The 15,364-nt window shown below is 39.4% G+C and overlaps 1 protein-coding gene across 4 annotated transcripts in view; it reads right to left on the reverse strand.

Annotated features, from left to right (window-relative positions):
- The window catches only part of PKHD1 (PKHD1 ciliary IPT domain containing fibrocystin/polyductin), a 457,981-nt gene that overhangs the window by 215,548 nt on the left and 227,069 nt on the right, over positions 1-15,364 (reverse strand). For all 4 annotated transcript variants that reach the window (XM_037054718.1, XM_037054725.1, XM_037054714.1 and 1 more), the window contains 2 exons: positions 8,719-8,784; positions 1,787-1,915 (listed from right to left, as the gene is read on the reverse strand). In XM_037054718.1, the coding sequence (XP_036910613.1) occupies positions 1,787-1,915; positions 8,719-8,784 (195 nt within the window). The remainder of the gene's footprint in view (positions 1-1,786; positions 1,916-8,718; positions 8,785-15,364) is intronic.

Raw genomic sequence — 15,364 nt, forward strand, 5'->3', positions numbered from 1 at the left:
GTTTATTCGAAAAGTTATATCCTCCATTGAGAGAGGTGGAAGATGGGGGAGTTGATTAATAATAATAGTAATAGTTTCAGTTCCTATTGGTCAACCCATAGTCTCTTGCCCCATTCCTCTCTATGCCACTGATTTTCAACCTTATTCATCTCATGGCACACATGAACTAATTACTGAAACCCTGTGGCACACCCAAACTATACAGGGTCTGACAGAAGGAATGCCTTCTTGAGTGTGGTTGGTAGGCTAATAATATGGATGTAGGAATTTATAGTTTTAATTTGAAAGGTTTACCTAAAATATCATCTATTGTGCTTGAAGTATGATATTGTTATGTCACAGAATTACACACTTATGATTTTGTAACAGATTTTGTAATAGAAGAGTGGTGTTATTTATGTGGGACCCTGTATTTTTGCCAGTCTGACAGAAAAGAGGTATAACCTTCATTCATTTATACCAGACAGCTGTTGTTGTGTTGGCTGCCATCATTTTTTATTTGACAATCTAAAGGAAGAGAGATCAGTGCCCCTGACTAAATACTCAGGTGTTACATGTTTTAAAAATTCCTGCAGCACCTCCATCAAAAGGGCTCTCTGCGGTTACAGGCACAACAGCAGAGCCCGAAAGGCAGTCAGCATGTGTAATCATTCTGCCTTCGTCTTCCATTACGAATAAAGCAAACAACACAACTACTATCTTTTGTTTAATCTTAGTCTTTTTATGGAAAGAGTGTACTTGATTGGTTAAGAATACAAACTTAGAATAAGACCACCTAGGTTAAAATTCTGACTCTACTGAACTACAAACTGTGTGACCCTTTCTTAACTGCTCTGGGCCTCTGTCTCTCTGTCAGGAAGAATGTAAGAAATAATATCACTTATATCAGAGTTATTATGAGCATTAAATTAGTTAATACATGGAGAATAATTCCTATCATGCTGTAAGTTGTCAAAAATGTTTAATAACACCACTATTATTACTTCACATATGAGCAAATGTTCATATTTCAGTTTAGATCTTTTTTTATTTAGTATGAACTTAAGTTCAGATTAAACTATAAATGCAACTAGGTCTTTTAGGGGAAATATATTTGTTCTATGAAAAATATTTTCTTCTCAGTCTAGAGAGATTTTCTGAGAGTTTCAAAAACTCTTAAGAAAAAAGAATTTTATAAGTATGGTTGTGTGTTTCAGTATATCTGAGGAGTCATCTTTCTCCTGTATGTTTGTATGTATGGAGAAAGTTCTAGATAGATGGATAGATGGATAAATAAATATACAGGTAGATGAAAAACAGCCTTTTGTTTTTCAATTTTATTTACCTGTTCCTTTTCGAGAATCTTTGAAAAATCTTAGCAACAGAAGAGCTTATTTGTTATTTTTTTCTCAGTCCTATCTGTAAAAGCTTCACAAAGGCAAAAGATAAAGAGCCAATTGCAAATTGCTTCTTCCCATATACCAGATCTGTCTTTAACACAGGCTATAAATCTGTTCTGTAACACATAAAGAATTATCTAGTTAGTCAATGATTTTAAGTCCATCTGGCATCGTGACTACTTATTCCACCTTTAGTGAAGGTGGGGCTGAGCTATATTTTCTAGATTTCACTGGATTACACAATTTCTCTCCTATTTTAACCCCCAAAAGGTGTAAATATAAGTGCCTTCTTATTTCTACATTCTTTACAGTGTTGTACTCTATATTTAAATGACAGATAATCCTCCACTAGACTGGCCTCATTCAGTCTGGCTGTGATTATTTAACCCATGAATTGGTTCACTCACTGGGCAAAATCAGGACGTCGGCCCCAGGGCCTGGAGGGGAATGGCTGTGTCCTCCCCAGCCCTCTTCAACGCCCGCCCAGGCTTCAGGGAGGGACCATTTTAAAGCTGATTCAGGCGCAGGGGTAGAAGCTAGAAAACAAAAGGGAAGCAGCAAAAAGTAATGAAAATCCGATTCACTATGACAACTCGCAACTTCTACTACCATTTAGAATGCTGGTGCTATTTTCACCTCCAAAAGCAGCTGCTTTTTACTATTTTATAACCTTCCCAAAAATTTGTCAGGTACAAAGCAAGCAATTATTCCATTGATTTCCTTCACTTCTAGGGAAAATGCATTCTCCTTTTGTTATTAACCAGTTGTATTTTTGCTTATTATAAATATTATATGTGCTTAGAAAATATTTGAAAGATGTAAATATGGAAAGAAAAAGAAAAGGTAATTGTCAGTTATAACTTCACTACTTAAAGATAATAGCCATTAACCTTTCATTTGTGTTTCTTTCCAAAATTTCTCAGCATTTTTATGAGATTACAACATATATACCACTTTATATCCAGTGCTTATTTTACTTAGCTTAGCATTTTAATATGCATTTTCTAATGTCATTAAAAGTCATTATAAACATAATTTCACTGGCTGTATAATATTCCATCAAATGAAAAGTTCATAATTTACTTAATTCCTAATGTTTGGTATATGGGCTCTTTCCATTTTTTTTCAACTAGTCTGAAAAGTTTTATTAGTGTTTTTTTTAACCATCAAAGATTTGAATATCATCAAAGACACCATAACAAAATTGGCAGAAATTTCATGGTAATTTCTTTTTTAATTAATTTTTTCCCACTACCATTTCGTCCCCTGAAAACCCCCTCCCCCAGCAAGCACCACCCTGTTGTCCTTGTCCAGGAGCCCTTTATCATTTTTGTCTGATCCATCCACCCTCTGACCTCCCCTCCCACTAGCTGTCATCCTACTCTCCGTGAGTCTCTGTCCCCATTTTCCTCATTAGTTCAGTTTGTTCATTAGATTTCTGAGTTAGTTAGTTCAGTTAGTTAGTTCAGTTTGTTCATGTAACACCTGAGTATGAGTGAAATCATATATCATGCTAAGTGAAATAAGCCAGTTAGAGAAAGGCTTTTTAAATTGTAAATAACTCTATGCAAATTTGCTGATAATCCTGATTTCTTCTTAAATTAGAATCATAGCAATGGAATCACTGAGTCAAAAAGTATGATCTTCTCACAGTTCTTAATGAATATTAAAGACAGGATAAAAATCTGGACACCTCTTATTGCAATAATTTACATACAGTTCATATGTTCCAGATGATTTTTATTGATGCTCCCACTAATGATCAAATGGCATTTTCTTTTCTTTTCTTTTCTTTTCACCCCACCTGCCTTTTCATCAAGGAATTGAAACATAATTCTCCTAATTTCCAGGGAGAAATGCCCAGTATCTCCTCATGCAGGCCATGCTGAACTGTACCCACGTGTTCTTTTTTGGAATGCGATCCCCACTACAGAGTCACAGGGCAGAGAGATGGTCTCAAAGGAGAATGAAAAGATTCACAGATGACTAAACATTCTTCTTCCAGTACAGATCTTCTTTTATTCAGCATTACTTTCAGTAGCTCAAATTAAACCACAAATGGCATTAATTAAGCCTTATAGGGGAAGTATATTTGTTCTATGAAAAATACTTTCTTCTCAGGCTAAAAACATTCCTGGGAGTTTCAAAAACTCACATGATGGGGGATCTCACATGATAGATGAGAATGGATAAAGATCTCATCCATTACTTGTTAATAATTTCATAAGCATAAATAATCAGTGCCATCTCTATCAGAACTATCCTAAAAATGTTGAGATATAAAAAGAAATAAAATGCCACACTTTGCCCCAAGGGCCTGATAGCATTGTGTAAGTTGTGTAAGCAAATATTGGGAATTCTTTTTAATGGTACCAGACCAAGGGAGAAGGTGAGACCTTGTCAGGCGAGTCGTCCTGGAGAAGGAGCATCTGGACTACATCTGAAAGGTTTGGGAGCTATAAAAGTAAAGGGGGAGTGGGAGGTGGTAAGAGTATGGGTAAGAGTCTGCACTCTAGATGGAGTGATGAGCTTGAGCAATGGCAAAATATAAGAGATCAGGTAAAGGAACTCTAGGCAGTTCTGGGTGCTGAGCTGCAGAGCTGGAAGGAGACACATGAGGAGGCTGCAGGAACAATCAGAGATCAGCATGCGAAGGGTAACACAGATGGAAGAGTCAAGAATGACCTCTGGGTTTCCATCATGGTGGTGATGGGCAGAGAAACATATACTGATGAATTCCTTTGGGGCCATACAGAGTTTGGGGTTTCTGTGATACCTCCAGGTGAAAATACAAAGCAAGCAGGGAATATCTATAAACATGAAGGATAGAAAAGGCTCTGAGTCAGAGAGATGGATTTTGGCATCATCAGCCCAAGAGGTGTATTCGAAGCTCTGAGGATGGTTGTGATAGTTCCAGAGGATTGCGGTGTGAAGAGAGAAAAGCCTGCAGTCAGAACCACGGGAAGCACCCAATTATTTTGTCTACCTGAATTCAACTCCTTGTTAAGTCATGGACTAATTAGGGCCCCAGGATAATTTAAAAATGCATGTAATATAGTGGTCAAGTGGAAATCCTAGGCAATTTAATTAGCACACCTACCCACCCCTTGGTCCCCACACCATGAAAATGAGGCAATGTTTTGAAACTCACTCAGAAAGAGGTTTTATATATATTTTATAAAAACCAATACTATAATGCCTTTCTAAGTTTCTTCCAATTTTGCCTCCTTTGCAATACTATACCCAAAACATTCAGGTGGGGATAGGGTGGAGACATTCGTCAAAATGGCCACTAACTAGCAGCACAAGCACAGGAAAAAGGTGTCCTGAAGCCTTATTTCTAGTGATATTTTAAACAGGCAACAAGTAGGTCCTTTAACACCCTATGCCAAACCTCTAAAGCCCTTAATGACTTCAATTTTATGTTACAGATGTTGGAAACATTCTTTGCTTTTGTCATCTTCAGTCTCATTTATACGATGGCTAAAAATGTCTTTAATTGAACAAAATAAATCTTAAGATAGAGGGTGTAAGGGAAACTATCATGAATGAAATTGATCATTCTATACCAACCTGCCTTAAGATAAGGACAGTTAATGGATTAAAAAAAACACATTTTAGCCTCCTGCAGAGCTATGAGATTTCTATATAGTTAATATCTGGCTCCTATATGACTGTTATTAATATAAAAGGTAGAGAGAGGGAAAAGCCTGTGACGGTTAAAGAACAAGTAGTCAGAGATATTCAGGGGGAACCAGGAGAGAGGAATGTCTTGGAAACCTAATAAATAAATGCCAAGAGGGGAAAAAGGATTTTGTTAATAGCAAATTTCTGATAAGAGAAGGAACAAGAAGTGGCCACTGCATTTCTTGACAAGGGCATGAGTGATCCCGGAGAGCACAGTTCAGTGGAGCGCTCAAGGGGGAAGCCACTGTGGGTGGGGGTAGGGGAAGGAATGCAGTGGAGAGAAGGAGGGGGCAACGCTGGGTCAGATGACCCACAAAGCTCACTGAGGAACCATTAAAATTGGAGACTCTCAGCCTATTATCCATCTTCTCAAACTTTAGATAAGTTAGACTTGTTTTGAAATTAGAGTCCATAAATCTTGGTCAGAACCAACATTTGTAATGAAGCCTCAACTTGCATTTCTCTACAAATCTGTCACTCAATGACAACCAGAATTTGAAGTGGTTTTGAACTTCCTATCTTGAGTTAAATATTGCCCTTTCCACTTACTCCTTCATCCACCCCAGGTTTTACGGTCCAGCGTGAGGAGAAAGCTAGTATTCAGAGAAATTTGCAGAAGAGATATGAACTACAGAAGAATTAGGTAGGTGTGCATAAATTTTGCTTTGTTTTGCTTCATTGTGAAGTGATAAACTGGAAGGAGCCAGCAAAGAAGGACTGGTTAATGACACAAGGCAAAGAGTTGTCTGTTGGAAAGGGATGAGCTGACTTTAAACAGGAAAAGTGGTGATAGATTCTCATGACCAGTGGAAAGGAAATAAACTTAGATCTGTGGGAAAAGAGTTGGCAAATTCAGGGAGAGAACATCTCATATGACTGTGGATGACATTTGAAATTAGCCCCCACTGAAAAGACAACACGGTTGAGGTAAAGCCTCTTCAGAAATATTTTAATCTTCCATCAAAGTGGATTGCTTCACCCATCCCCTCCCTCCCATCTTTTATAAATCCCATGCTGGCATTGAGAGGACACTAAGAAAGCCATAGTGTGGGAGGAGCATGAAAGACCCTTATTGGGGTATTCTGAAAACTAAGTACCACCTTGACCCAAATTCACATAAATCTATACCCCAACCCACAGAGTGCCTAGACAACAAGTTGCCTCACCACCACCTCCTCTGCCTCTCCTGATAACTGGCCTAACTGTCCCCTAATTTCTGTTGTCTCTAGAGGTTCCTGTCCACAAATGCCCACAGTGACCAACACAATCTTGCACACAGAAAAAGCCCTCAACTAACTGAGTGAGCTAAGAGGCCCTCTGAGGCAGGGTATCTTAACCCAAATTTCTCACCTGCATTATGTACTCATATTGAATCTCTGACTAGGTTAACATATAGTTAGAACTCCATGAAATACTCCATTCTTGTTTTGCCAAAGAATTTTTGATATTGTAATGACTTTACTATTTTTCATAGAGCTATTCATTAAGCAAAATACACACTTATATTTATTTAAATTTTGACATTCACACATGTACCCTATACTATGGTAATCAGGCAAAGTCTGAGAACCATATTAATATTTGGATTTCTTTCTAAAGAATGATAATGTACTAACTTGTAACTCCTTGCATTTTATGATAGTTTTCTGTCCAAAACTATATGGGCTAGGAAAACTGACTATATATAATGGATTCTAATCTAACTTATAAATTCACATATGCCACAAAAGGTCATTGAGGCACTTTAGCTTATATATGGTATAGAAGAATGAACACTGCAATGCGCTGGGAAACCGACTTCATCCAGGCTCAATCACTGACCACTGATGTGATTAAGTAAACTTTACTCTCTAGGCTTCTCTGCCCTCATTTATAAAATAAGGTAACTGGGTTGGAAAGCATGTAATATATCTTCCTTTATTAAAATTCTAGAATTCCATAAAACATTGGCTTTCTATTTACTCAGCAGGCTGAGTAAATTGACAGACGAGATGAAGCATCTCCCAGGTAAACTGACCCTTCCTGGAAAGTCACTGGATGCTGGCCACGCACAGTATCCTTTCAAAGAGCCCTATACGCAGAAATCTTTATACTAAGTGCTGTGAGATGCCACCCTGACTACGGCTGGGTGAACCAGGAATGGCCACCATAAATGTTCCAGGATCCTCTGAAGGGCCCTGGCATGAGAGTTTCCCCAACAGCTAGATTCTTTACAAAAATGGGGGCTGACCCAGAAAATCTCTTCTGAAATTTTGGACACAGACCTTTCAGAAAGAGAACTGTAAGATACTTGTCCTTGGTAACAGTTATTTTAAAGAAAATTTAGTCACTTGATGGACACCCCAGGTGACCATAAGAGCCCACAAAGGCAAAGGCCATTGCCCAGCACTGTATCTCTTATAACTCACGGGAGAGGCACTCAGTGAAGGCTTTTTTGAGTCACCTACGGCAAAGCGGAAACAAACTCACAGAGAGGGAGAACAAACTGACGGTCGCCAGACGATAGAAGTGGCAGGAAGAGGTTACGATAAGGTGAAAGCGACTAAGAAGTGCACATTGCTGGTATAACCATGGGGATATAAAGTATAAAATAGAGAATATAGTCAATAATATTGTAATAACTATGTATGGTGCCAGGTGGATATTAGGCTCATTGGGGGGCAATCACTTTGTAAGGTGCACAAATGCCTAATCACTAGGTTGTACACCTAAAACTAATATAATATTGTACATCAACTATAATTGAAAAAATAAATTTAAACATTTTTTAAATAAAAAAAGTTGCTTCATATTGAGGATGAATAAAGTTTCTTAGTTATTTCAAAAGAAGGAAAAGAAACAAAGACCAGGGCTAGAGAGAGCCAAACGCTACGGCAGCTCAGAAACAGTCATGAAAATGAAGAATCACGTTCTTTCTAGTCTAATAAGCATGAAGCAGTGACCATCAGTAGTTCCAGTCCATAGTTCCGGGTGAGTGCCTTTACTTCAGTTATTTACTAATTCCAGTGGAGGAATTATCATTTTCTGACTGGCTGGCACGGGTTCTGCACTGACATGCGACCAAAATGCCACTGGAAATCAAAGGGAAGCTCAGCCTTTGGAAAGACTCATCCCCTGCTGCAAATGCAGAGTGAAACTGACTCAGAATAAACAAAAACAAACAATGAAAAACACTAGAAGGTACTTATGAGTCATTTTGTCTTTGAAAATTTGGCTTTTATGAGTTTGAAAGATTTCACAGAACCATCTGACTTTTGGGGATGGTTTGTTTACCCTGATTTCCTGAAATTACTGGAACAATTAAAGTTTTGAGATACGCTGAATTTTTCTTTCCATTTGGTGGGGGCCGAATGGCCCAGCTACAGATCCGGACTCCTGTGTGCACCTGTGGCCCAGGATTTATAAAATGTGCTTAATTACGTGTTTTAATTTTTACTTTCCAATGTTTTGAAATGTGCCCTTCTTATATCTTTCTTTGGCATACGGACACGTTTTAGCTATAGGGATGGCATAATAGAGAGTTGTTAGGCATAAAAGCTTTAGGGCTGCCACATGCCTGTTTATAAACAATATGAGGTGAAGAACTTGTAGAACTATTATTAGAGGACATTCTGCTGTACGAGGCTCTTTTATTTTGTGGGTTAATACTCACCTGCAATAGTTGGGGGCACACCTTCCTTCACCTGGAGAATCACTTGAACTTGGCCTTCACCTGAAACTGAACACAAAAAGCCACAACTTAGATGTGATGCCAAGATTACCTTACCACAAAAGGCATTCATATGTGAGAAGGTGGCTTTATGCTATATTCTCACCAACACAACTATATTTTCAAAATAAAAAAAAATGAAATCCGTGTTACTTAGTCTAACAACTGATTTCCATCCCTTGGCTTTGATGGCTTTTATTTGATTAAACTTAATTGCAGTGACATCTCCCAGAGAACTGACACATCAATAATTAGGGGATAAAACCCTTTAGCCATATGTTCTTTGGAAGCAATGTTGGTCAAGCAGGGCACACCTCATACCCTATTTCCTCTCTAGCATTTTGAAAGTTCAGCTTTTAGAATTAATGTTTTTCACCAATAGAGTTCAGTTCACCCATAAAATGTACTTGCTTTACTTCATCCAAACAAATTGTCCTTTTAATGAGGGCTTTCCTCCACTCCCCTTTTCTGCTTTCATCTTCCAAACCAACTGAGCACATTTAAAAGGCCTGGGGTTCATTAATTTTAAGTGTTCGATAAATTAGTGGAAATAATCAAAAGGCCCGATTCTTTCTGATAATGACAATTTGATGTCAGTATAAACCAGTAGATTAAGCTGGGAACATATGCTCCTTTGCCAGGAGAGACCGCTATAATTAAATAGTGAATGCATCTACGAGGCGCTCTCATGCCTGGTTAATTAGTAATCAGGTGCACGAACTCCCCTTTTCAGTAACACCTTGTCTGTTATTGGCTAATTACCTTTCTGCCTTATCATACCTCATGGGAGTCAGCACCTCCCACCACTGGAGTGCCCAGGGCTGCTGGAGGCCGAACGCAGCCTGGAGACCTTGGTCAAACCCATGTTCTCCATTGGCCTTTCCCTGGAACCCTGAGCCCTGTCTTCCATTTCAGAGTGAAAGAGACCAAGGATCATTCTTCCTCATTACCAAGCATAAGCTTCTGAACATTAGCAAGACAATCATCCCCAAGGGAATGGATGATGAGATCTCTCCCGTTTTTCTATTCTCATTTTGATTGTTGTTCTCATTTAAATTTCTTCCCAGTATTCGAGACATGAGTCTCTGGCTTTCTCCTAATACTGTACACATCATGAGACCAGCTACAATGGCCAAAATGTTCTTTTACACGTTCTGCTGTATCACTACTTGCAAGACCTCTCATGCATTACTCCTTTATCCTATTGCATAGTACACCCACTTTTCTGTCTTTAAGAATAATAATAATAAAGCTGCTGGCCCAATTTCTCATCTCTTTTTATTCTAGAATAAAATAAACTGATCCACTTATGCTCACACTGATCTATGCATTTCTGGAAGTCAAAAAACACTTTAAAATCTTACCATGATACTTATCCTAAGCTAGCTCTCAATTTAGCAAATATTTATCCAGCATCAACTATGGTTAATCTAAGATTACATCAACTGTTTGTTAGCACTGTTTCTAAATCTTTGAGGGAGGAATTTTTCTAATGTACCTAGGACATTCCACCTTGCTGGATACTTCATTTTCATGGACCAATCTAGAAATCCTAAGTTTATAGCATCCAATTAAGCTCTGGATACCCAGTGCTTAACTGACAATTACAAAAAATTAAAGGAATAAAAGCAGAAAACAATCCTCTTAAAGGAACCAAAGTACAAAAAAAAAACCTTAGGCTCAATCAGAAGGAAAAGTGAAAAAGAATATGAACAAGATGATATCTAAAAACATGCAAAAGTCTGTAAAAATAAAATAATCTTCTACAAGAGAAAGGATTGACATAATAGAATCAAACTCAAAGAAAGATAAATGAGAAAAATCCTAGGAGTCATTCAGAAAGAGAAGTAAGTTCACTTAAAGATGTTATAAAAATCATCCTTGTCAATAGTTCACAGGAAGTTGTAGATTTTGGTTCATCTGTATCTTCTTCCTTAAGACACAGCCACAGAGGTAAGGAAAGTAAAAAAGTAAATTTACATGAAAACATATTTTCAAAGCCACTCTAGTTATTTTACAGATTTATTCAACCCCAAATAAGTGTAATTTATACTTGAGAAATGGTTGGGGGAAAAGAAGAATAGAAACGTCATTTTTCACACTAGGAAGATAATAAAATTTGAAGTAGAGGGAAAATAACCAATATACCCAAAATGCCCTAGGTGAAAAAGAAACCGTATGTATCACGCATTATAGTGACCATTATGATACGGAACCCTCACAAGGCTGACCCTCTGCATATCGGGCTGCCGTCCTAGGCTGCTCATTTGTCCTTTCATTGACTAAGTCACTCGGACCCGTGCTTGGTAAACCAAGGCTTCCTGGCTCAGGGAGCTGTCGTGCCTCTAGCCCTGGACCAGCAGCTTCTGAACAGAGTGGATACTGATTTTGTTCAGACTCTACACAAGCACAGACGGTTCCCACCTCCCGAGAATCCTCCACCCCCAAACAGACATTGAAACCAAACCGTACGTTGAAAAGCTATTGCTCCCTTGATTAAAGCAAGTGTGTGAATATCATTCAATTTGAGAAAAGTAGTTTCCATACCAGAGAAAATGGAGAAAACTTACCAAGAGTAGAGAAGGTTGGAGAAGTCTAATCTTTTCTATCCCCCTACTACTTGTATATGTCCTTCTGCAGACAGGTCCGAGCATGTGAGCCCCAGCTCAGAGGGTCGCTCCTTCCCACACACCATTCCTGTGTCACAAAGGCGGAACTGCAGAGAATGTCGGGGGAAGGTGTGGGTGTCGGGTGCAACAGCCTCAGTTTGAACACTGGATCTTTCAGTTCCCAGATGTGGCCAACTGACAAGTTGTTCACCATTCTGAACCTTGGTCACTTCATCTGAAAAATGGGACTAATCCTACTATCTACCTCCTAGGGTTATTGGGAAGAATGAAATAACCTATGCAATATTCTCAGTGCAGTGTCTGGCACATAATGGAAAATAAATGAACTATTACTACTACTGTTATTATGCATGCTTCTGATTCTAAGAACCAGTTAGCAAAACCCAAGAAATATGCATTTATTCTCTTTACTCTTTTTTTACAGCTGCGCCTAATCATGACAAGCTATGGTATTCAGAGTTGTAAGCAACTTAACCAGCTCTGCTAAAATTTGTTAAGTGCTTTGATTCTGTAAAACACAGAGTAAATGTTAAGTGTCATTTCCAATTTGGGTAAATGCAAAGAGAAATGAAAATCATTTGAGAATAAAGGTATTGTCTTGGGAAGAGTTTAAAAGCCTTACACAAGCTGTGATGTTGTACATATGTTTTCTCAGTGCTTATGATTTCTGATTCTGTGTTTGTAATATGAGAATGGTTAATCTACTTTGTTTATAAATGGAGCATCATTGCAGTTGATCCTTCCCATATTGTAAAAGTATCTGGTTGGTCCTCAGAAAGAAAAGAAGCTTATGGGTCAATTATTGCCAAATTATTCTGACAAGTGCTATATGATCTGAGCTTGCTATAAATACAGACATCTAGGAGGAAGAGAGAAATGTGCTAAGAAAATAGCTCCTGGTAAGAGGAAAGAGAACTACTCAGCCAGAAATGATACTCATGCCTTCCAGAGTTCTGGGCTGTTCCTGGCACTAGAGAAGAGAAAAATTAATAATTCTCTCCCTGAGTAGGTCCCATTCTCTCTTGGAATTTTGGAGGGATAAATAAGTATCTGTTTAATAAGAAATTAAGAAATAAGAAAAAATAAGAATTTTTTTTTCTTATAAGAAAAAACACAAGGCATCTTTAGCAAGTTGTGGACTCACTTCCTATTTCATTCTTCCATTTACCTCCATTCTCACTTTGCCATTGAGGTTTAGGCACATATCAGGATCTCTCATTGGGCCCACATTTATATAGTGTACAGGTGGCAAACACAAGGCCCACGGGCCTAATCCTGCCCTCTACCTTGTTTTATCCGGCCTGGCACCTTGTTTCTACTTGGCAGCAGCACTGAGCTCTCCCTTAACTGTTAAGGAGTAGTTACATTTATTCAGTCCTAAAATTACATTCGGCCCTTTGAAGGCAATCGCAAGGCTGATGTGGCGCCCAGTGACAATGAGTTTGACACCACTGATATATAGTGAGTCAGCCACTGACTACATGTGGAGAGCACACAAAATGGCAACTGTGTCTGTAGTTTCATCCATTTTTATCCATGGACTTCGTCCATTCTCACCCTGGCTCATGGCTTCTCTCTCTGTCTCTGTCTGCCCTGGACCCAGACTCGAGCTCTGTCTTCCTGAACCAGCTGTTGGACTTGGTCCTGTCTCTGCATTTTCAGCTAAGCTGGTCATATCCTCTGCCTCCACCTCTTGTCCAGAGTCTGCCTCACACACCTACACACTCCCACTCTGCTTCTTCCTACCTGCTCAGTGAACTTAACCTTGCTCCCCAGACATTAGCCTCTTTCACTTAGCTACAGAGAAGGCTTACTTGTCAAGTGGTCCCTGGGCAGCTTAAAGTCTGATTCACAAGACCACACTTCTGTCTGACTCCAGCCTCGCAGAGAGAGTGACAGGGTCACCTTGGCCCTCGTGACACAGGATCTTTTAAAAACCTTCAGAGAAACATTAAATGAAAATCCTGTGATCCCCTCTGAGTCTTCCATTATTATCCCTAGTAACATACATACTAGGGATAAGAGTAAAAGAACTTCATTGAGACACCAAAAAGATACATACATCTGCATTAACCACAGTCCTGAGAGTTAGTTCAATTAAATCTTCTTAATTAACTCAGAGAACAGTAACAATTGTTATTCTGACTCAGAGCAACGTTTGCCACGCATGGGGCACCTGTGATTTCCTGGGCCCTGCGCAGGTCTACAGAACCAGAGCTTCCAGGGAGGGGCCTGGTGGCAAGCACTCCAGCTGTGTGCCCAGGAGGCACGTTTAGAAAGTACTGAATCGAGGAATTTTACAGCCTCCTTTTTACCATACTCTCAAAAATGTGGTTTGTTCTCAGAAACAGGTGTTCTTAACAAGTGAGGAAACCCAGATAAAATAGGAGATTCTTGTGTTCACCTTTCCTACTTTTAAGCAGTTGTTCCAAAAGCTTACAAACCACGTTATATTCCCAAAATATAAAATACATGGTGATAAAATATGAGGCACAAAAGTTCCATTTTAATAGCTATAAATCTTAAAGTATTTTTTTAAAAAAGGACTAGGTCATTAAACGCATGATTTTATAAATATTATTGCTTGAGAACAGGTTAGGTGTTTTAAACAATTGAGTGTGGGTACTGCTTTCAGAAAAATCTTCAGTAAATAATAGTATAGGAGCCCTAATATATGATAAATTGTGAATATGCCACTCAAATATCTAAGGTTTAGGCAGAATAGAGTTAAATGGTAAGTATAGGTTACAGAAACAAACAAACAAAAACTACTAGTATACTAGAATAAGTAAGGAGCCTGAGTCAGGAAAGCGAAGTTTGAATACCGCAGACAACACCTGTGCGCGGCCCCGTGTGAACCAAGGCTAGCGCCCAGGGTCACTGGGCATTAGCTCCTTCAGCCTGATCTCTAGAAGAAGTACTTGATCCTGACTCGTTTTTTAAATTTTTTATTGTATTTTCTCTATTACCATTTTGTCCCTTCTACCCCCTCCCCCTGATTCTAACTTCTAACTTTTCCATCCTTCTTTCTTTCTGTTTCTCCCTTCCTTCCTTCCCTCCCCTTCTGAAGAAGTTACAAGTAATCAAGAGACAAAAATCCCTTTTCCCATTTTCAGCTCCTGTTTCATTCTCTGTATTTTTGCCATGAAGTTAAGTGCATTTCCCTGAAGTCAGTTATGTCACCAGCAAAAATTCTTGGGGATCTTTGGGGAATGAGTTTGCTAGAAGAATGTAAATTAATTTATTAACTAGAATGCTATGGATTGCCTTAAAGGGACTCAGCATGGAACGTCTGCAGAGTTTCGAAGGATTCTGATAAAGCTCCACTTAGATTGCAGAACGCTCCCAAAGAGACCTGACGAGCCCGTTGAGCCTGCTCTCCATCTCATATCCTAACTGAATTCCATCTCTAGGAGCTGCACAGGGCCTTCTAAACCAGCTGGAGAACAGAAGGGTACATTCTGCGGCCTGCTCCGTCCCAGCACCCTCAACGCTTTGAAAAAAGAGAAACCTAAGCAGTATCCGTGATCTTCTAGCCACAGACTTAGAAGAGCCCGCCTTATTTTCAGGATCTCCCCAAGCGAGCAGCATCTTCCCTGAGCCTTCTATGACATGAGTTTTTCAGGGCACCTGGTGCAGACAATGAAGTCCATCTGTCTCCCTATCCACAGCCCTCTCGCCCTCCTGGACAACAGCCCCGGCTCTATGCCAAATAACCTCCTTTATCTTGGTGAGGGGTACACTAGGGGACAAGCGTTGGCCAGCCAGGCTAGACATGTCTCTTTTCAGTTCGATCAGAAAAACATGGTACGCAGGAGCCTCGGAACCTAGCAGGCAGACGTTCTCAGCTGCCGCCTCACACAATATCCGGCTCCCCGGCATCTCTGGGTGGGAGTGGGGGCTGTGTGAACTCGGGAGGGCAGCGGTGAATGGCTCCGCATCTGATATGAATTTATCAC

This window comes from Sturnira hondurensis, unplaced genomic scaffold (genome assembly GCF_014824575.4).
Source record: "Sturnira hondurensis isolate 20B ecotype Veracruz unplaced genomic scaffold, ASM1482457v3 Scaffold0000880, whole genome shotgun sequence".
Lineage (NCBI taxonomy): Eukaryota > Metazoa > Chordata > Mammalia > Chiroptera > Phyllostomidae > Sturnira > Sturnira hondurensis.